This window comes from Camelus bactrianus, chromosome 15, assembly GCF_048773025.1.
Source record: "Camelus bactrianus isolate YW-2024 breed Bactrian camel chromosome 15, ASM4877302v1, whole genome shotgun sequence".
Classification (NCBI taxonomy): Eukaryota; Metazoa; Chordata; class Mammalia; order Artiodactyla; family Camelidae; genus Camelus; species Camelus bactrianus.
The window spans coordinates 64,642,184-64,662,715 of NC_133553.1; the positions used below are offsets into that span (position 1 = coordinate 64,642,184).

General features: G+C 46.6%; 2 protein-coding genes across 2 annotated transcripts in view; both read right to left on the reverse strand.

Moving 5' to 3' along the window:
- Positions 1–5,499, reverse strand: part of ADD2 (adducin 2) — a 95,883-nt gene extending 90,384 nt beyond the window's left edge. Inside the window, exon 1 of the mRNA XM_074341283.1 lies at positions 5,156–5,499. The gene's annotated coding sequence lies outside the window, so the exon portion shown is untranslated. The remainder of the gene's footprint in view (positions 1–5,155) is intronic.
- On the reverse strand, positions 5,378–18,543 carry FIGLA (folliculogenesis specific bHLH transcription factor). Its single transcript, XM_074341486.1, has 5 exons — positions 18,343–18,543; positions 15,717–15,869; positions 13,897–14,121; positions 12,534–12,565; positions 5,378–5,660 (listed from the first exon to the last, which is right to left on the reverse strand). The coding sequence occupies exons 1-5, from the start codon at positions 18,541–18,543 to the stop codon at positions 5,378–5,380; spliced, it is 894 nt and encodes a 297-aa protein (XP_074197587.1).
- Positions 18,544–20,532: the final 1,989 nt, after the last annotated feature.

Below are 20,532 nucleotides of genomic sequence, written 5' to 3' on the forward strand. Positions count from 1 at the left end.
AAGGAAGACCTTTCCAGATATCCTACAGGACACTGAAATAAACGTGCTTTCCGGCACCCACATCCTAAATTCCCAGGCCTCCAGGTCCTGCCCCGGTTGCTTAAGGGTTGAGGTCCTGTGTCAGATTAAACATGTTAGGGATATTTACTGCTGGGCCAAGTGGCATTTATTTAGGTACTTACGTATCTTTATTTTTAGCTGCAACTATTGGGTTGATGTGAACTGATGTGTTTGAAGATTTACTGGGAGCTCCCTTGGTACATGTCAAGATCTGGGGTCCAGTCACTCAAGGTGGAAGGTGCTGATGGAGTTCCTGGAGCCTCTGATTTGCACCCCCACCCTCTCCCCGACCACAGCACAGCGCATCCAGGCTGGTGCACTCAGCCTGAGGATTAGGGCTCAACTGGGAGGATATGCCTGCCTCTTCCCAGGAGGGTTCCTTATTGAATCGTAGGCTGGCTGATGTTGATTGGCACCATCTGTACCATATTTTCCCAAAAGTCCCTAAAGAATCTGGGCCCGTTGTTTGTTCTCTCCCTGTTCTCTGAAACTAAAATAGATCTGTCATCCTTTGCCTGGCACTGTCCTGGTGTTAGCACTGTAAGTCCCCCAGCCCCAGAAACCCATCAGTCCTGGGCAACCAGGGTCCTAAGTAACACACCATCACCTATACCCCTGGGTGTCTGTGTGTGTGTGTGTGTGTTTGTCTGTATAAATGCATATGTCTATGATATGTGTATATCCAGAGCAAAGCTGTCAAAAATATGATTATAGTGGGACACCACCACATTTCTTGTAATCTTTGACAGATCACCTAGGTAACAAAGAAAATTTTAAAACATAACAACGTAATCAGCAAACTTGTTTTAATCCGTACATTCAAACATTTTCCTCCACAGAGAACAGTCTTTCTTTTCACTTCCTTCAAATAGTGCCGGCAAACCTTTCATTTGGAGTTTATCCTGGAAGATAGGCCAGAATGAACTTTTGCTGGAATGCTGCCATTCTATAGGTGCTCTCTGAGTCTAGGGGATTTCGCTGCTATTGTTGAAGACAGAGGAAAAAAATTCTTTCAGACTAAAACTGTGGCAGTCAAGCTAAAACTATATAAAATCAAATTTGGGGCTGCAATCTCCTAGAGATTCAAAATTCTTTTCTAAGAATCTTGGGTCTATCCTTGTACGCAATTCAAAATGCTTGAACTATATAGAAATCTCCTTTTAAGGAAAAAAAAATCTCATGGACCAAGAGTTGACCTAAGTCCCTTTTATTAAAATATAAATTAAAATTAAAATATAAAATATAAAAAATTAAATATGTACACTCATAAAGACCAGCTCTAAATACTGACACTTCATGGCTTTTATACAACTAGAATGCCGAAATGAATGTGCAAATAGGTGCGACTATCCAACTTCAAAATGCCAAGTTAATAAAATTAATTTACTGCAATAGAAAATATTGTTTTGTTGAAACTAAAATACCATTCCGGTTTAACAATGGAAAGATGTAGCTTCAGGTCTAGTTACTACACGTCACCAATATCTGAATTTTTATTTCAACATACTAACGCAGACAACTCATCTACAATGCAAAACAATTTTAATACTCTCTGAAATGTGTTTGCTACTTGAAGATAATCAGATATCATAATTTAAAGTTCTGGTATCAAACCATCCTGGAGTACCTGTATAAAGAGTGCCATTTCACTCTAATAAAAATAGTATTAACTAACATTTATTGAGCATATATACGCTCCAAGTTTTTCATATGTAATATCTCTAATCCTCACAATCTTACTATGAAATCAATACCACATTGTTTATCCGCATATTATCATAGGAACAGAGAGGTTGAGTAACTTGCCCAAAGCCTCACAGCAAGTAAGTAGAAAAATGGTCTTGAAGTTGGGCAGCCTGGCTCCACTTAACCATTACACCAAATTGCCTGTCTCACTGCTTTGGACGCAAAGTACTTGGCGGGGGCGCGGTGGGGGGGGCGTGTTGCGGTGCTAAATCTGCATTAAATGGAGATCTAATCCAATTATTGCTAAAACCAGCAACAGCAACTTTTTCATTGCATTTTTATTGCAACACCTGGGCTAATAAATTGCTGCAACTTAGTCCATATGAAGGTGGAATTGGCATGAGAGCTTCATTTCCTGCCTATTCAGCAGTGGTCGTCAAGAGCTGTTCTTTTGAGTTAGGCGAGCTTGTGCCCAGTGTGGACTCACCTCTCCCCCCACATGTCTCTATGTAAGCTCCAGTTTCCCCCATCTGTGCTGTGGTCCCTGCCACCAGGCCTGCTCCTGGCCCACTGAGAAGATACAGAGGCAAACGAAGCCCCCAGCACTGGTTTGGGGGTTGCCATCAAGATGATCCAGAACACGTTTTAATTATTCACTAGGTGAGATTATCATTAAAATAAAACCACTAATTTCAGAGAATACATAGACCCTCCCAAATACATGTATCCCCAGAAGCCCAGGGGCCTGAGACCTGTGGTGTGACATCAGGCTCCCTCACACGGAGGGGCACTCTGAAAACAGCAGAGGGAGACCCCACCCTTGTGTCTGACAAGGACATGATTGAAGACATTTTTCCAAACACTGCGTCATATCTGAAAAAAAAGTTCCTTTCTGCTTGTAGAATCAAGAATTGTGCTTCTCTGAAGAAGTTTTTATTTTGTGTTTTTATGTCCGGACAGGTGATATTTTGTGTTTCATGCTTTTCCTGAACAGCTCTTATCACAACTTGTAATCAGATATTCATTTGAGCGATGTCTTCGTGAGTGTCCGTTTCTTGTATTCATCTGTGGGTGTCGGCAGGGCAGAGACCAACTCTGTCTGCTTGACCCCTTTGTTCCCAGCACCTTGCACAGAACCTGTGTGTAGTAGGTCCTCAGTGAATGTTTGTTGAGTGAACAAGTGAGTGAATGAGTCAGTGAATAAATAAAACATATGAACCATGGGCTGGTCAATTTCCCTTTGTGTATGAGCTGCTGGAAAGTTCAGAGCTGCCCCGCACATGCTTGTATTTCTATACTAGCCTCGTTCTTATTACAATTTTATGTCTCTACCTTTAGTTTCCTTTTTCTTTTCCGTCTACTTCTAAGTTAGTCTGCCTTGCTGTATTTTATGAATCCCTATAAACTGTCTTAAATCCCTTGGAGAACCAGGTAGGTGATACACATATTTATCAGAGTCTTTTTTATATGTATTTAAAATCTTAACTCTAAACCCTCTGCCAACAAACACAGTTGATCACCTGTAAACTCTCAAGAATAGCTGAGATTTGCTAATTCCAGCACCATATTGATATTTGAAGTAAATTCAGCCAAAGCCTAGAAACCACATGCAGTGTGTCATTTCAGGCAGGGTTGTACACTTTGTATGTGACAAGCACATTTCTAATCAGGCGAGACAACTGGGTGGATGAGAAAGAGCATAGGGCTTGCAACAAATATGGTGGATTTTGGATCAAAGAGTGATTTATCCTCAGTAGCTCTCCAAAATGTATTGGCCTCATACTAATAATGAAAAGTTTGCTTTTACTGTGCCCTATTAGGGGTGGGGGATGGGGAGTGAAGGTGAGTGAGGGGGGGTCCGGGCAAGATTGGTACACAGGCTTTGAGAAAATCTGATCACTTTACACAATGAAGGTAGAACATTATAAAGTAAAATATTAAAAGGCCAACCCCCGTTTTTTAAATCTCTAACATACACGCTTCATATGTGAGTGGGAGGAGTGACTTGCAAGTCTGAAACTTCACAGCTATTTTCCCTGGTCATACTCGTGTAAAGCACCCTCACTTCAAACGTTACCAACTATTTTTCCCTTAAAATGAAACATTTTCAAATCCCATTAACAGGGACATCGCTCACTGCACAAGTTCAGCATCTCATGTGTCTCCACCAGGCCCACGCCCTGGATGTGAAAGGAGGGAGGCCGCCTCCCCCATCATTTGTTCCTGCCAGGATGCCCCCAACCCCTCCATCTGGGGTTAATCAGAAAGCACAAAATGCCCATTCAGGACACTGAGGTTTGAGTTCGAGTATTTATAAGGATCCTTCGAGTCAGTTGAATCTTAGTCGACAAACTGCAAGAGGAGGGAAGGGTGGGTGTAAAGAAACAGATGGGTTATAATCATGTGTCAAAGATAAATGACAATTTTCAAAAGAATTTGATAGGGTGTGGGCTGGGGTTTTTTCCCCCTTCTTTTTTTCTCTCTTTCTTTCTCCTCACCCCCTCTTTTCTTCTTTTTCTTCTTCTTCTTCTTCTTCTTTTTTTTTTTTTTTTTTTTTGGCAGGGGGTGGAGATTAGAGAAGAAAAGAAAGGGGGGAAACAGGCAAGACAATAGGGCAAACCCGAGCGCCTGATCAGCATCCTAAAGCAGTCCGCCCCTCCCACCCCCCAACATCAGGTAGGCTGGCCGTGGTCGCGATTTCAAAACAAGCAGACGCAGGCCCCCCGCTTCTCCGGTAGAGGGTGGCCGCCTCCCCGGTGCAGGAGGGGAGGGGAGGCAGGGGAAGAGAGGGGAGGGAAAATGGAATCTAAGAGCGGAACAGACTGCCCAGACTTCCTCGGGGAGAGTGGCCTTTTTTCCCTCCAAAGTGGTGGACTGTATAAAAATTCAGACCCACTGGGGTCTGCCCACGTGCCAGCATCCCTGCTCCCAATGCAGGCGGAGGCCGACGCCGCACCTGCTCGCCCCGCAGCTGCGGCGGCGCCAAGGCGTTGGCGAGGCCCGGGGAACGCGCCCCGCGGCTCCCGGGAGGGCGGCGGCCGAGCGCGAAGGGAAGGGAGGGGCGGCCCCGCAAAGCGAGGCTTGCCTCCCGCCGTACCCAGAAGAAAGCCCCACCTGTCAGGCGCTGCTCTCGGAGCAGGTGAATCCGACCGTCCCCAGGCCGAGGCCAGAGCTTGGCAGACGCGCTTTCCAAAAAAACCTCCAATGTTATATTAGCAACAAAAAGCTTTAGGCATAGAGCACAGCCGCGGGGAAGGTCTGCATCGCAGACGCACTCACTAAACAGATGCTCACGGATCTGGACCAACCAGCTCCCGCACGGTGGAAGGATGCTGTAGGGTTCTCAAATTCGATTAAAATAAACAAAACCAAGGCCAGCCCATGGCGCCCATTCCCAAGACGGACTTACCTCCTGCACCGCATCTTATCCATCTCTGGTCTTCTGCTGCGGGCTGCTGTTTTGTTTTGGTGATGGTGGTGGTTGTTTTTTCTTTTTGGAGTCGGCTTGATAGATTCACTCAGCTAATCTGCAGAGCAATGTTTTCTACCCATCCTGCAGCCAGAGCTGCCTGGAATTCCACCGGCAATGCAGCTTCTCCGCGTCAGTGGTGATCACAGACAACAGAGGCTGCTACTCCTTGACAAAAGGCTTTCGCTCCCGCTCGTCTCCTACAGCCCCGCTCTCAGAATTAAATCCATTTCCCGCACAAGGCTGGGAGGAAATGAGAGCTCTCTTGGCCGTGTGCGCTGACAAAAGGCCGCCTGGTGATGCCCACAGCGCCCCCTCTAGCGGGCGGCTGCCCGGCCGCCCGCGGCCCGCCGTGCTGCAGTGGCCCCGCCCGCAGTCCCGCCGCCCGCGCTGCCGCAGTCCCGCCGCCCAGGCCCTCTGCCCACGTCCACTCCCGCACCACGAGCTGCCGGGAACACCCAGGAGCCAGGGCGAGGGTGTTACCAGGAAGAAAATCTGAAACGTGAGCTCCTCCGTTAGAGTATGTATCCTCTTGAGATTAAAAAGGAAAAAAAGTCTTGTAATATTTTTTTTTGTCTAAGAAGGACGTCTTGCCTTTTGAAGATTACTTCTACTAGGGATTTTAATAGCAATTTACTGACCATTGGAATTCCAAGCCAAAATTCTCCTTCTTCTAATTCTGAGTCAGTTTTCCACAAGGGCAAAATCTTTGTTGTTGCCCTGTCCTCTGGGTCTGTGGGCCCGGCTCCCTCCAATTCTCACTACTTCCTCCCCTCATAGCCTCCCTTCCCCCAGTCTCCCACCCCAGGAGGAACAGGTGTTTAGTGAATGGAGTAACCGCACAGAGAACCAGAATACTTGGGTACAGTCTCAGATCTACCATAACTAACTAGCTGTGTGATTTTGGTGAAGTCACTTAACCTCTCTGGGCCCTATGGTCTTACTACGTAAAATGACAGTGTACCTAAGGCACCTCCCACTTCTTTCTGACAGTGTTTCTCAATGCATGGCCCTCAGTGAGTAGGGATGTCCGGTGGTAGCTTGGGACTTTAGATCCCCATAATCTCCATCAACTCCCCAAAGCTCCCCTAAATCAACAATCACTCTAGATGTTTTTAAAAATGTGATGGCCGGGCAAGTACAGCATCCAGAAAAGCCTCTGATCTCTGCCCCCAACCAGATCATGGCCTCCCTGCTCCCTCGAGGTTCTGGGGCACCACAGCCCCATAAAAATCACCAGACCCCCCCCCCCCCCGCCAGTGCTGCTGCAGAATCAGAATCTCTGGAGGTGGGTCTGGGAACCCATATTTTCAACAAGCATTCCCAGTGATTCCTTTGCACACTAACATATAAGAAATGCCACCATATTTGAGCTATGCCCACCACAACAAACCCAGGACACCTGCAGGCATCACATTTCAGATGCTAGGGCAAATTTTGTCTTTCTGCTCCTCCAACCCCACCATCCCCTGGTCTCTACTGAGCCTTCCCGACTCAGAGCTTCTCGTCCATTCCCACTTCACCTTCAGAATCACTGAGTCCACATGCCCCTTTCCCGTTCTCCCATCAAAACCTGTCAGAAATACAAGCAGCTCAGCCACCAGGACCCGAGGTCTATCTGGCCAGAACCAGGAAATGACATGTTTATTGAGATACTAAAGGCAGCCGTGCAGTCTTGGTGCAGAGTGATAATATCTATGAAGCTAGAAATACTTCCTCTGGAGCCCTGGAAATCTGGAAATCACAGGTATAGTAGGCTTTTTTCCAAAATAGAACCCAAAAAGGGAATAGAGAATTTTTGTCCTATCCAGAAATAGCAGGTTTTATAAATCCCCTTGGTCATTTCCATCACTCAGAAAGTTCTCTTCCTGGTGTTATTAAGCCTTCTCAAACTAATAATAGCAAACTCTGGTTGGCTCCTGCCACTGTTGAGAGCTTTACCTGCATTTTGTCTCATTTAACCCTCACAAGAACTCTATGAGGATGCTAATATTATATTACCCTATTTAATAGATGAAGAGACTGAGGTACAGAGAGATTAGGTAACTTGCCCAAGGTTGCACAGCCAATGGTTGGCCAAGTCAAGATGCAAACTCAAGGACTATGGCTCCAGAGCTGAGCCCTAACCACTACCATGCACGTGGCCCCTCAAAGGGGACAAAAAATTGACTTTAAAAAGCAGAACTAATACAAGACACTGATAAAGTCAATAAAGCTGATACACTCTCCTTTTCCCAGAACACTGATTCTGCTCTTCTGGCCATCACAGAACCTTAAAAAGAAAATTCCCTCCAGCTTCTCCCAGATGCCATCTGAATGTGACATCTAAATACGAGGAGTGCTGGAGAGAGTGGCACCGTCCTGTGACCTTAGGAATTGTTCAGACGTCAGACAGGAAATAAGACTTCACTGTGTTAATTTCCATGTTAATACCCCATATGGAATTTCAGTTGGAGATCCCAAAGTTCTCACTCATTCAACTCCAAATTCACTTTGAAATCCAACAAGAGGAACCAGAACTAGCTGGCTCCACAGAATATCATTAGAATTCAAAGTTCTCACTGCAGAAAGCTCGAGGTGCCTGGCTCTTAACTAGGGATGGGAAAACATAGGAGGGAATCACATTGGGCTAGCCCCTAATGGCCAGATAGTTTAAAATTAGACTTCCTACTGATCTGCAATAAAGTTATTTCTCCTCTCCAAGTCTCTCGACAAAAATGTTTCCAGCCAGCAATAACTTGTAAAGAGAGTAGAGGGCACTGTAGGGTAGCAGACACCAGCAGTGTCTTAACAGACCTATGTGGCAAGGAACTGAGGGTGGTGCCAGCTAGAAACTGAGGCCATCAGTCTAAAAGTCCTAGAGAAAATGAATTCGGCAGACAACCACCTAAGCTGGGAAGCAGATCCTTCCCCAAGCCAAGTAAGTCTTCAGCTGAGACCCCGGTCCAGATCGACACCTTGATTTCTGCCTTGGGAGAAATGGTGACGCAGAGGACCCAGCTAAGCCAGGCCCAGACACAATTTCTGAGCCCCAGAAACTGGACATAATAAATGTGTTAAGTTGCTAAGTTCGTTGCACAGCAATAGATCATTAATTCAGGGCCTGAGCACTCTCTGGGGCCAGGCATCCTTATCAATGGCCTTCCCCAGGGCACGTTGGAGGTGCTGTTGGAATCCACACCCGAGGGAATCAGCTCTCAATCAGTGACCATCAGGAGTCAGTGTATAAAGAGCCCGGCTCCCTCCCTCCCAAGTGTCGGGAGGACAGCTCTGAGGCTACCCCAGCAGGACTGAGCCCGAGCTGCCCATGGCAGTCATGCATCTTTTGTGGTCTGGCTTTCTTCCCTGTATCACTTCTCCACTTCTCCACTCCCCTATTGGTGTTTCCTGGGCTTGCCTCCCCAGTAAACTATAAATCATGGCCTATTTTTTAGGGAAATTGAGTTTGGGGGCAGGGGGCAGGGCTTTCAAAGCAAGACCAATGATAAATTCTAAGTCTAGGTCTCCTTAAGACACACCGTTCTCCCAACAAGTGAAAATACAGCCAACCCTGTGGCTGAGGCCTGTTGTGGAAAGAGAACTAAACTGGGGTCCAGGGCCTGGGACTCCCAATCTCAGTCTCATGGACTGTGTGCCCTCGGGGAAGAGTCTGACCCCAGGGCCCAGCTGTAAAGTGAAGGTAACGGAGCTTGCCCTCTGTTATGGGCTGAATTCCTGTGTTGAAGTCCTAAACCCTAGTACCTCAGAACATGACTATATTTGGAATTAGGGTCTTCAAAGAGATACTGAAGTAAATTAGTGATAATTAAGAAATTAACAAATTAGGTCATGTGAGTGAGCTTTAATCCAATAGGATGCTGCCTTTTTAAAAAGAGGAAATAGACACAGACTGACACAGGGAGAAGACAACCATCTACAGCCAAGGAGAGAAGTGTCAGAGGAAGCCAGCCTGCTGACAGCTCCATCTCTTGACCTCAGGTAAATTTCTGTGGTTCAAGGCACTCAGTCTACAGTACATTTTTATGGCAGCCCCAGAAAACAGACGCAGTCTCCTGCCGCCCAGGGTCATCATACAGACACAATGGGACACCAAGGGAAAGTACGTACAGCCTCATTATTACTGATTAAGATGAGCCTCCCAGCACTGTGGAGAAAGGGGAACCCTCCTACACTGCTGGTGGGAATGCAGTTTGGTGCAGCCACTATGGAAAACAGTGTGGAGATTCCTCAAAAGACTAGGAATAGACTTACCATATGACCCAGGAATCCCACTCCTGGGCTTGTATCCAGAAGGAAATCTACTTCAGGATGACACCTGCACCCCAATGTTCATAGCAGCACTATTTACAATAGCCAAAACATGGAAACAGCCTAAATGTCCATCAACAGGTGACTGGATAAAGAAGATGTGGTATATTTATACAATGGAATACTACTCAGCCATAAAAACCGACAACATAATGCCATTTGCAGCAACATGGATGCTCCTGGAGAATGTCATTCTAAGTGAAGTAAGCCAGAAAGAGAAAGAAAAATACCATATGAGATCGCTCATATGTGGAATCTAAAAAACAAAAACAAAAACAAACAAACAAACAAAAACAAAGCGTAAATAAAGGACAGACATAGACTCACAGACAGAGAATACAGACTTGTGGTTACCAGGGGGGTGGAGGGTGGGAAGGGATAGACTGGGATTTCAAAATTGTAGAATAGACTACACTGTATAGCACAGGGAAATATACACAACATGTTATGATAACTCACAGAGAAAAAAATGTGACAATGAGTGTGTATATGTCCATGAATAACTGAAAAATTGTGCTGAACACTGGAATTAGACACAACCTTGTAAAATGATTATAAATCAATAAAAAATGTTAAAAAAAAAAAAAAAAGATGAGCCTCCCAGCACCTGCAACCCCAGCCACATGAGGAAGCAGCATGCAGGGCAGTGAGGCACCACGGCCCACTGGTGGGGAGAGGCCCCAGACTCCACAGGAAAGGCAGTCCTGTTACAAAGTGGCAAGGAACTTGGCTAAATTATAGTCTAGTGTTTTTCTCAAAGGTAGAACTCGCAAATGATGACATTGGATATTTAGCAGGGGAGATTTTTAGGCAAACTACTGAAGGTGCTGCTTGGGTCAGCCTTACTGCTTATAGTGAAACGCAAGAGGCGAGAGATGAATTAAAGAATTATTAAACAAAAAGGAACCGGAACTTAGAGATTTAGCGAATTCTCATCTATATTGCAAGAAGTGAGAGTGCTTGCTCTGAAGAGAGCACTGAGGGTGGGGCTGAACAACCATTTGATAATGAGATCATGGGCGCAAGTCATGGACTCCATCAACCACCTCAGCAGAGGCCAGGAAGAGAGATGGGATTTTACCACAAACACACTGCCAGTTTGGACAGAAGGGGACAGAGAAAGCGGAACAGAATGAAGGAAGGCTGTCAACGAGACCACAGAGGCATTCGGTTGCAAACATGCCCTGTTCTTCAAGGACAGGGAACAATGACCCACAGGCCTTTGGGAGGCCATCTGGGCTGCCACTCAGACCACAGGCCCAGGGGGCAAGTCTGTTTCCTGCTGGTTTCAGAGGGCAAGGCCACTGTGAGGGGTGGTGCTGCCACCCCAGTGGGCCTGGAAGGTGGGACGCTGAGCCAAAGCGGATTATTCAAAAACTTAAACTATAATGGAATTTGCCTTGCTAGGCTTGGGGCTTGTTGGGGACCCACCAGCACTTTCTTCTAATTTCTCCCTTTTGGGATGGGGATGTCTGTTCTGTGCCTGTTCACCATCGCATTTTGGGAGCACGTAATTTGTCTGGTTTCACAGGCTCACAGCTGGAAAGGAATCTTGCCTCAGGATGAATCACACCTCTGGTCTCACCCATATGTGTCTTAGGTGATACTTTGGACTTTAGAGTTAACGCTGGAATGAGTTAAGACTTTGGGGATTGTTTGAATGGAATGAATGTATTTTGCATGTGATAAGAACATGAATTTGGGGGAGTTCGGGGTGGAATGTTATGAACTAAATCTTGTTCCCTCAAAATTTGTACATTGATGCCCTAACCCTCAAGGTGACTGTATTTGGAGACAGAGCTTTTAGGAAGTCATTAGGTTAAATGAGGTCATAAAGGTGAGGCCTTAATCCAGTAGGACTGGTGTTCTTATAAGAGGAAGAGAGACCAGAGTTCCTTCTTTCTCTCTGCACCATGTGTGGACGCAGAGAGAAGGCAGCTGTCTGGAAAAGCAACGTCCCCCAGAAACTAAGCCCTTCAGGCCTTGACCTTGGACTAGCCAACCTCCGGAACTGTGGGAAATAAACTTCTGTTAAGCCACCCAGTCTGCAGTCTAAGCTGTGGCAGCCTAAGAGGACTGCAGGCTCTCTGTGCCTCAGTCTCTCCACCTGTAAAGCAGGGATATCCTGCAGGACTGTTAGGAGAACAAGGTAGCGTATGTAAAGTATGGAGAACAGGCACATTTATTAAGTGCTAGGTCCTCGTGAGCAGGCGAGCAGTTGTTGCAAAGAAGAAGACTGCCTCTGTGCTCACGGTGCTGGAGTGTCTAACCTGCATCGAGGTGCCATATGGCCTAAGCTGGGTACCTGAAACTGAGAAAGGAGAGTCAAGTAGGTTTGTGACAGGCAAGGCCATTTAAAGGGTAACTGTTAAACTTTGAATTATCACAATTTTTTTTTTAAAAAAAGAGACTCAAGCTTTCAAGACTGCATTTATTTGTAGAAGGTAGCCCTGGGCCGGCCTTTCCACTTTTCATACTTGAAAGAACCTGAAACAGAGAAGAGCTCATTGTAAATGACTAAACGATAGGAATAAACAGTTCAAAAACAAAACAAAAGTGAAAAAAAAAGTAATTAAAGATGTTCAAATTTAAAGATACCATTTTTTACCCACTAAAATTCTATCATTTTATCATATGATATCAGCTATATGTACAGATTTTATTTACAAGCCAGAAATAGACTGATGGACACAGAAAACAAACTATGGTTACCAAAGAGGAAAGGGGAAGGGGAGGGATAAATTAGGAATTTGAGATTAACAGATACACACTACTATATATAAAATAAATAAGCAACAAGGACCTACTGTAGAGCACAGGGAACTATATTCAATTTCTTGTAATAAGCTGTAATGGAAAAGAATCTGAAAATATATGTATATATGTAAAAAAAAAAAAGTACCACTTTAATAGATGCCCCTGTTGGCAAGGATATGATGAACTCAGCACTCTTACATAGCTGGTGGGGTCATAAACTGGCACCATGCATCAAGTCATGGATTGTACTTACCTGTGACTCAGTTCTACTTCTGGAAATCTATCCTAAAAACAAAATACAAAAAAGAGCTAAGCACAGTTTGTTCACCATGTGTATGAGAAAAACTAAAAACAAATGTCCAACAATTAGAAAACTGTCCACTTAATAGTCCTTTAAAACTTGTTATAAAGAATATGCAGTAGGGGGCAGCTATAGCTCAAATGGTAGAGCACATGCTAGGAGGCATGAGGTCCCAGGTTCAATCCCCAGTACCTCTTCTAAAAAATAAATAAGGAAACCTAATTACCTTCCCCCAAGATAAATAAAAATTTATAAAACTAAATAAAAAAGAATATATAGTAACCTCTAAACATGCCAATGATAGAATAAAAAGTAACACACAATGTTATGCACCCTAATTTCTTGATTCAGTTGGGGAGGAAAAATTTTGCAAGCATATTAGTATATTTCCATCTGTGGCTTTATTAAGATGGTAAGATCACCTTGGTCTTCTCAATTATTCTGAAATCACAGTTATCTTACGTGGGTCCAATTGTCAGTCCCATTCTACAGATGGGGAGACTGAGGGTTGGAGAACTTTAGTAGCTCTCTTACGTCTCAGGGTCATACAGCTGACAGGTGGCAAAATCAGGGTTTGAACCTCAGCATTCTGTTCCCAGAGCCTGTACTCAGCTATTCTAAACCACCTCCCACCACTAACCATCATCTGTGACTCCACAGTCCTTATTTCACACTCAGCAACTTGCTTGTTATAGCACACTTGGTTCCAGATTCCTCCAAGCAGTCGTGTTGTAGGAGGGAGCAAGGAGTCTTGTTTGGGCAACAGTGAGACACAGCAAGGGCCAAAAGTCCACTCTCTAGACGTGGAGAAGCAAGCTGCTTCTTCCAGCAGCTCATTAGTTTGGCAAAGTAACAGCTGTTACAAAAACTCCTTTGTTGTTACTTACAAACCCTGCTTCCAACAAGGGCAACTCAAAAACAAACATGCGTGTGTGAGCAAACGTGCTTGCAAGGGAGTGTGTGTGTGTATGGGATCCTCATGCAGCTCCATGCAGGGCAAGCTACTTATTTCTTTTTCTGAAGACCTTAGAATCCAGAAAACTGTCTGATGTATTAGTCAGGGTCATAAAAAATTAAGCTTAAGTCTGTATTGGGTGATTCCGGAGGAGCTGCCTTTCCCTTGAGCTGCTTTCCAAGCAACTTCTGAATATAATCATAGATCTTTCCAACCAGCAAACTGCACCTCCCCACCTCGTTGCTTTCACACAAGGATCTGGTTTCAATCACGTTTTAACATAGAAAATGCCACATGCCTCAAGGGATGCGTTATGAGTTTTTGGACAGCTACATGGCTATTTAAGAAGAAACACTTTACCAGACTCCTGGTTGGGCAGCTAACTGCTGTCGCAGACACCGCCCTCTGGCAACAAGGGTGTGACGACTCACCACTGCCACCATCTGCCCAGGACCCTTCCTCCTCATTCTTCAAGCCCACAGCACAGCCAGCATGTCGGGTGGTGTTTCTCGATGGCTCTCTGGCCAAGGATATATGTGGTTCGGAAGTTCTGGTGCTATAGTTCTGATGATCTGGGTCTTGTCTCTAGAAACCATATTTAGATGTCAAACAGTATAATATGACAGTCAGGTTTTGAAGTCTTACATCAATATATTTCAAAGTTTTAACCTATGAAATTTTACTTAAGTGGATGAGGGCCATGCTTAAGTTCTTATGGAAAGAAAAATCATTGCCCAATAGACCGTATTTTGTGCTTCTATAACCTTAAAATTTGTGTGATTGGCAACTGCATTAAAAAGATGATAGCCTGGAACAGTTTCTGTATTTTATCAGAGCACTTCTGTTAGACAGTTCACATGCAAGGAAAAACTGAGGCAGCCACTGGCACATGTCCACATGCCATCCAATTTGGCCAATAGGACGATCCACTCCCACCATCCCAGAATGTATCCTCCCAGAAGTCACCTAAGGAGGACTAGCAGGCAAGGGGAGGGGGTACCATTATGTACCTGCTACTTCTGCCCTAAGCTCCTAGAATGAGTGTGTTTCTCTTCTCTCGACTATCTGACCTCCTTTGTCCCTAAACAGGGTCACATTGCTACTTAGAAAGACCTTCACTGATCTGACAACTGTTCCTTTCCCATCCTTTGGATCCTTCTTTCCAGGCTCAGACTTCCAGGCTGAATGGACTTGAAGTTCACCATCTCCCTAGGCCTGGCCTCGAGGTGTTTACCAATGACACACCCCCTACCCACCGCGAGTGGACCCCCAGCCCGCTCCCATCCCACACCTCATGTGCTGGGCCTGGTCGTCTTCCCGGCCCCCCTGCAGCGTCTCCCACCACCTTCCACACTCAGACTCCCCAAATCCCTCCCTCCCCGGGTTGTTCGGCCCCATCTTGCTTCTCCACCTGCCCCTCTTGGATGGCTCCTCCTCCTCCTCTCAGCAGTGTCACTTAGAGGTCGTTTCTAAGGCCTTTCCTCTCTTCATACCTTACCTCCTCTGATGACTGTGCCATTTCCAGGCCTCCTAGCTTTACCTCTCCATGGAGTGAGCCCATGAAACCAGCTTCCACCTCCCGCTGCCTAATGACATCCCTGAGCTACGTGCCCCGATAATGGTGGTGACACTGTGGTGCTTCACAGTTTACGAAGCAGTTTCCCTCATGTTGTCCCACTGGACGGTGGCACAACCCCAGGAAACTGGCATCACCAGGCCATCACTGGGCTCTGGGGCAGGGTTGTCCCTCAGGGAGGGCCTCTCCCAAGGGACATGCCTCTTCCTCTCTGTGTCCTGCCTGATGTGCGTCCTGCTGAAGGAAGACCCCACCACCGAGTGGGGCCTCCTCCCGTGCCCCCGCTGTTGAAGTCCTGTTAAAGGCTAAGCAGTCAGGAGCTAGAGGCCTCGACAGAGACAGGCGGTGAGGATACACCTGGTCAGGAACTTGGCTCCAAAGCTCACACAGACCTGGATTCAAACCCCAGTCCTGACATTCCTTAGCTTCATGGCCTTTACCTGTATTGTGGCTTCCTCCTCTGTAAAATGGGGCTCATAAATAGCTCAGAGGACTGTTACAAGCTAACTAGAACACGCACATCAATATACGTGCAGAATGCCTGGCACAGAGAAAGGGCTCGATCAACGGGGGGCATCATTGTTCCAACTTCTTAAACCTTTACCTCCGAGTCTTTGGCTCCTTCCAAAACATCACTGAGAACTTGGATGTATTCAGTCGCACCTTTAAGGATATCAACTTTGCTAGGCTTCCTGCTTTGGGGAAGAAACGGCACCAGGGCCTTCAGTTTGGCAAAACCACGGTTGAGATTTTTTATCTGCAAGGGAGAAAAGCACAGTGATGCACAAAGAAGCGAATCTGTAAGACCTCTCCCCAAACCACAGAAGTGGGCTGTGAGGGCTGGGTTCCACAGCTCTCCTGTCTGGGCGGTGAAGAGCCGAGGCTCCCCGGGTTCCTGGCGAGCGGAGGGGCCGGCGTGAACCCGGCACTGGGAGGAGTGTCTACGCCCACGCTGAGCTCCTCCCCTTCCTCTGAGAGCACACCCACCGCAGTGTAGACGCAGTACAGGTAGTGGCTAAAGCTCAGAGCCAGCACATCAGGATTTAGAACCCAGCTCTACCGTTCAGCTTTACAAAAATGTGTAGGATACTTCATATCGCCAAGCCTTGGTTTGTTTAGATGCAAAGTGGAAAATACCCACCTTGCAGTGATGGAGCATTTTTCTGCGGTGATTAAGTGACATTATTACACAAAAAAACACTTCTTCCTGACCAAGCCCATAGAAAGTCCTCAATAAGCTGTACTAATAATAATGAATAAAATGTACAAACGCTTGTCTAGTTATGATAAAAAGTCAAGTGTTAGAGTACAGAGAGCCTGCATGTTGGTGAGATTTGAAAAGTAAAATGAAGTACCTTTTTCCCCTTAATCTCCGGGATCTAATCCTTCAGCTTCAAAGGCCTGGAATTCCGATGATCACCCCCCGGGGCACACTGGCTTTTGAGGAACTGGCTCCCACTACACCATAAAGTTGATATATTCACTTATGTTGAGAGCCCCTCCCACCCCACATCAAAGTGGCCAAGGGACAGAGCCAGCCCGTTCACAGAATACAATGACTGATAAACTTATGAAAATATTGAACTTTAATCATCAAAGAACTACAAACAAAACAGAAATTAGATACCATTTTTCATGCACCAAGCTTGCAACATTTTTGTTTTGTTTATCATACCCAGCATTGGGCATGGAAAAAGGGAACAGTCCTATATCTCGTAAAAGGGAATAAAAATTAATAAACTTTTCTAGAAAGCAATTGGGCAACTTGTATCAAAAGTCATGACATCGTTTATACCCAGTAATTCCACTTCTGCCATTTGGTTCTAAAGCAATCATCAAACATGCCTGTAGATCTAGGTACCAGTAAAAAGCTGCAAAAAAGAACACATGCCCAACACTTGGAGACTGGATAAGATATGGTCCGTTTATATGTTGGACTATGAAGTGGAAAGCTGTTCTTTGAAAAAAACGCTTAGGAATATGAAGAAATGCTTTTGATACTGCTAAGTGAAAAAAAAATACAAAGATGTGCACTAGATGAGATCACAAGATTATATACAAGCCCAAGCATAACTAGAAAAAAGACTAGGAGGAATTATACAAGATAGTTCATGGTAGTTATATTTGAATTATGGGTGTTTCTTTTCCCTATTTAGTCCCTGTTAATAGTTTCTCTGTTTTCCAGGTGTAGTCATTTCATTATTATGAAGAAGAATAAGGTCATTCGTTTTGAAATAGTGGATAACACCAGGACAAGTTCTCTGCAGAAAGTAATTCCTGCTGGGAGAGCCCAACGTAAAATGCAAAATACTGTATTTGTTTCAGGGTCACGTCATCACATCAGATCACCGGGTTATCATAAAGGGTTCCCACCTTTCCCTTAAGTCTTCTCTTAGTTGGTCCTTTCTCCTCACACCTTTTCCCAAACAAAGCTCCGAATTGATTGGGGCTACATGTCTAAAGGGCCCAGGAGTGTGCAGGAACAGCCCCCACTTGAACTTTCTCCTCAAGCCCCAGGCCGAAATGTGCGCCCTCCCTCTTCCACCGCTCGCCCTTCCCTCTCTGGGCTCACCTCTGCTGCAGCCCGAACCCCTAAACTGCAAAGGGCAGAAAGGAGACAGGATCTGACAAGTTTAGGGCCAGAGTTTAGTTGGAAATACTGAAAGCTACCAGTAGATGGCGCTCCGACTCCGCCCGCGGGCCCATCCCGCTTGGTGATTCACCGCGTCCCTCCAGACTGGGAAATAGCCACTGTCTGTCTCCTGCCGGGGCTGAATGGGCGTCTGGGTGCACACCGAGGCGCTGTCATTCTTTGTTTAAAGTAAGGAAATGAGTATCTGGCATTAGGCCCCCTGTCCCTCACGTCATTTGTGCTTCGAGGCCGAACACAGAGGAAAGGGGACCCCAAGCATCCACCCGAAGCAGGAGGTAGTGAGATGTAGGCGCACTGCCGCGCCCTGAGGGGTCAAAGCACCCGTCCAGGGGAGACGTTTGAAGTTGTCAGACCTCTGCCCCCCCCCCCCCACCCAGGCCCGGTTCCCGCACCCGTCCGGGTGGGTGGCCGGCGAGGCGCCATCCCCAAGCGGGTTGAGGGGAACACGAGCCGGCCCTCGGGAGGTCGAAGTCGCCCTGGGGCCCCCGACTGGGGAGTGGGCACCCCGGGTCCCGGAGGTGTCTGGAGAGGGCGGTGGGCCGAGGGCGAGCCGGGAGGAAGGCGGCCCGGCGCTCACCCGCTCGCGCTCCTTGGCGTTGGCCACGCGCCGCCGCTCCAGCACCAACTGCAGGTCCTCAGTGGGCGAGTAGCCGCCCGACGGCAGCCGCTTGAGCCGGCAGATGGCAGCCAGCTTGGGCAGCGGCCCGAACTGCTCCCGCAGCACGTCGTCCAGCACCTCGGCCCGCGGGGCGCCCAGGAGCGCGGGAGCGGCGTCCATGGCGGCGCGCGGGGGCCTGCGGGCGGCCGGGCCCGCCCTCGGGAGCACCTGCGGCCGCGCGGGGCCCGCGGGCGGGGGCGGGGGCGCGGGCGCCCGGACCACCTGTCGGCTTCCCCTGCGCGCCTGCGTACCCGCCCGGCCCGCTCTCGGGAAGCTTCTCTGAAACCTTCTGTTTCACAAGTTCCACAGGTGATTTCCGTGAACCCTGGATTACAGCGCGGGCTCGCAAATTGGGCTGCACACTGGAGTCACCTGGGGAGTTTTTGAAAACTCCACCGTCCCGGGTACCAGTCCCGCAAATTCTGATTTAACCTATCTAAGCCGGGGCCTGAGTTTCTCTGGATATACGTATACACGTGTATATACACACACATCAGGGGAAAAACTGATAGATACACAAAAACCTTTTTAAAAATTCACTCTGAAATAAATGGGTTGCAAGAGCAGTAACGAAGACGTCCTGTATCCCCCTGACCTAGGTTCTCTACTTGCTAACTTTTTTTCACACTTGCTTCGTTGCTCCCTTTCTTTTTATGAATATTCCTGTGTTCATTATTCTTTTTCTAAAGCGTTTCCTTGGTCTTGCCCTGTCTTCACGACTTTGGCAGTTTCAGAGAGTGGAAGCCTTTCATTCCGTAGGATGTCCCTCTACCTCGGTCTACCCGGTGTTTCCTTGTGTCCAGACCCAGGTTCTGCCCTCTTGGCGGAGACTCCGTAGAAGAGATGCTGGGGTTTCCTCGGTGCGTCACATGAGGAGACACGTGATGTTGACCTGTTCCACCCCTGGTGATGATAACCTTGATCACCCCATCAAGGTGGTTTCTGCCAGGTTTCTTCACTTTAAATATTTTCCCCCTTTTAATTGATATTCTGTGAGCAGACATCCTTAGTGTCCTTTGCTGACTCCTGCCTGAATTCACCACCACACTAACAATGGCCAAACAGTTGGCATCCTCCTTCGGGGAAGAGGTTTCCCTTCTCCCCAGTTATTGATTAATTTTGTTGTGTCACCATGAGCTCATGGGTTTCTCTTTTATTCAATAAGATGTAATTCATTCCTATCCTTATTTTGATGCTCAAATTGTCACAGATTTGGCCTGTGGGAGCCCACTCAAGCTGGCTTCTCTGTCCTTTTGACATGAGCCCATCATTCTTTGAGCACTTTCTTACTTGTGCCCAAAGAGACACAATACATTCCAGGCTCATCTCGAATTTTCCTAGCCCCATCCCTGAAATCAATTAATTCTCCTTTTAGGGGAGGATGGGATTTAGAAACCAAGACTGGATGCTTGATTGTTCATTCCTTTTGGAATGTCATTGTTTCTATGTTCTTTCTGCAGACAGAAACTATACATTCGCACACACAACGCGCGCGTATACTCACACACAGCTATATCTAGCTGTCTCTGTATACAGATGGATAGGTATGTTTAAAAAGCGTAAGTTCACACTTATTCCTCTAACTCCAATCCAACACCAATAACAATACATATTTTTAAGAAGGAAAATAATTTTGTTTGCTCTAAATTCCCTTGGTGTTGTCTGCTGGGAGGCAGAGGGAAGAGCCAAATGTGTGGGGATGAAGCTTAAAATGGAAATGGTTTACCCATTTACTTAGCTTACCTTGAGCATCAAAAAGGAGATTATCGACATTATTCTATTTTATTTCCAAACACTTGAGTGGGCAAGCTGGTGTGTATCAGGAATCCAGCGTGAGAACCCCAGGCTTTATTCCTCAGACCCGCTCCCCTCCATCAACTCCAACTATAATTTTCTGGCCTCTTGGCATTTAATTCCTCAACTGAGCCATCTTTTCTGAGGGAGAGCAATCACATAAGCCAGTCTGAGTTAAGGTGCTGATAACTTACCATCATCCAATAATGCAAGGGCCCAATGAACAAAACTGTTTATTTCTCTCGCCTCTAACAGTGTGAAAAGTGGAGGTCAGCGATGCAGCTCTGTTCCTCCTTGGATTCCTTCCAAATCATC

What these genes read in the sequence shown, in the direction of transcription:
- FIGLA (XM_074341486.1), bottom strand. Translation starts at nt 18,543, where the DNA reads ATGGACGCCGCTCCCGCGCTCCTGGGCGCCCCGCGGGCCGAGGTGCTG. An exon ending in ACGCCAAGGAGCGCGAGCGG is followed by an intron (nt 15,870 to 18,342) that starts GTGAGCGCCGGG and finishes TCTCCCTTGCAG; the next exon opens with ATAAAAAATCTCAACCGTGG. An exon ending in AAGGAGCCAAAGACTCGGAG is followed by an intron (nt 14,122 to 15,716) that starts GTAAAGGTTTAA and finishes TATGGTTTCTAG; the next exon opens with AGACAAGACCCAGATCATCA.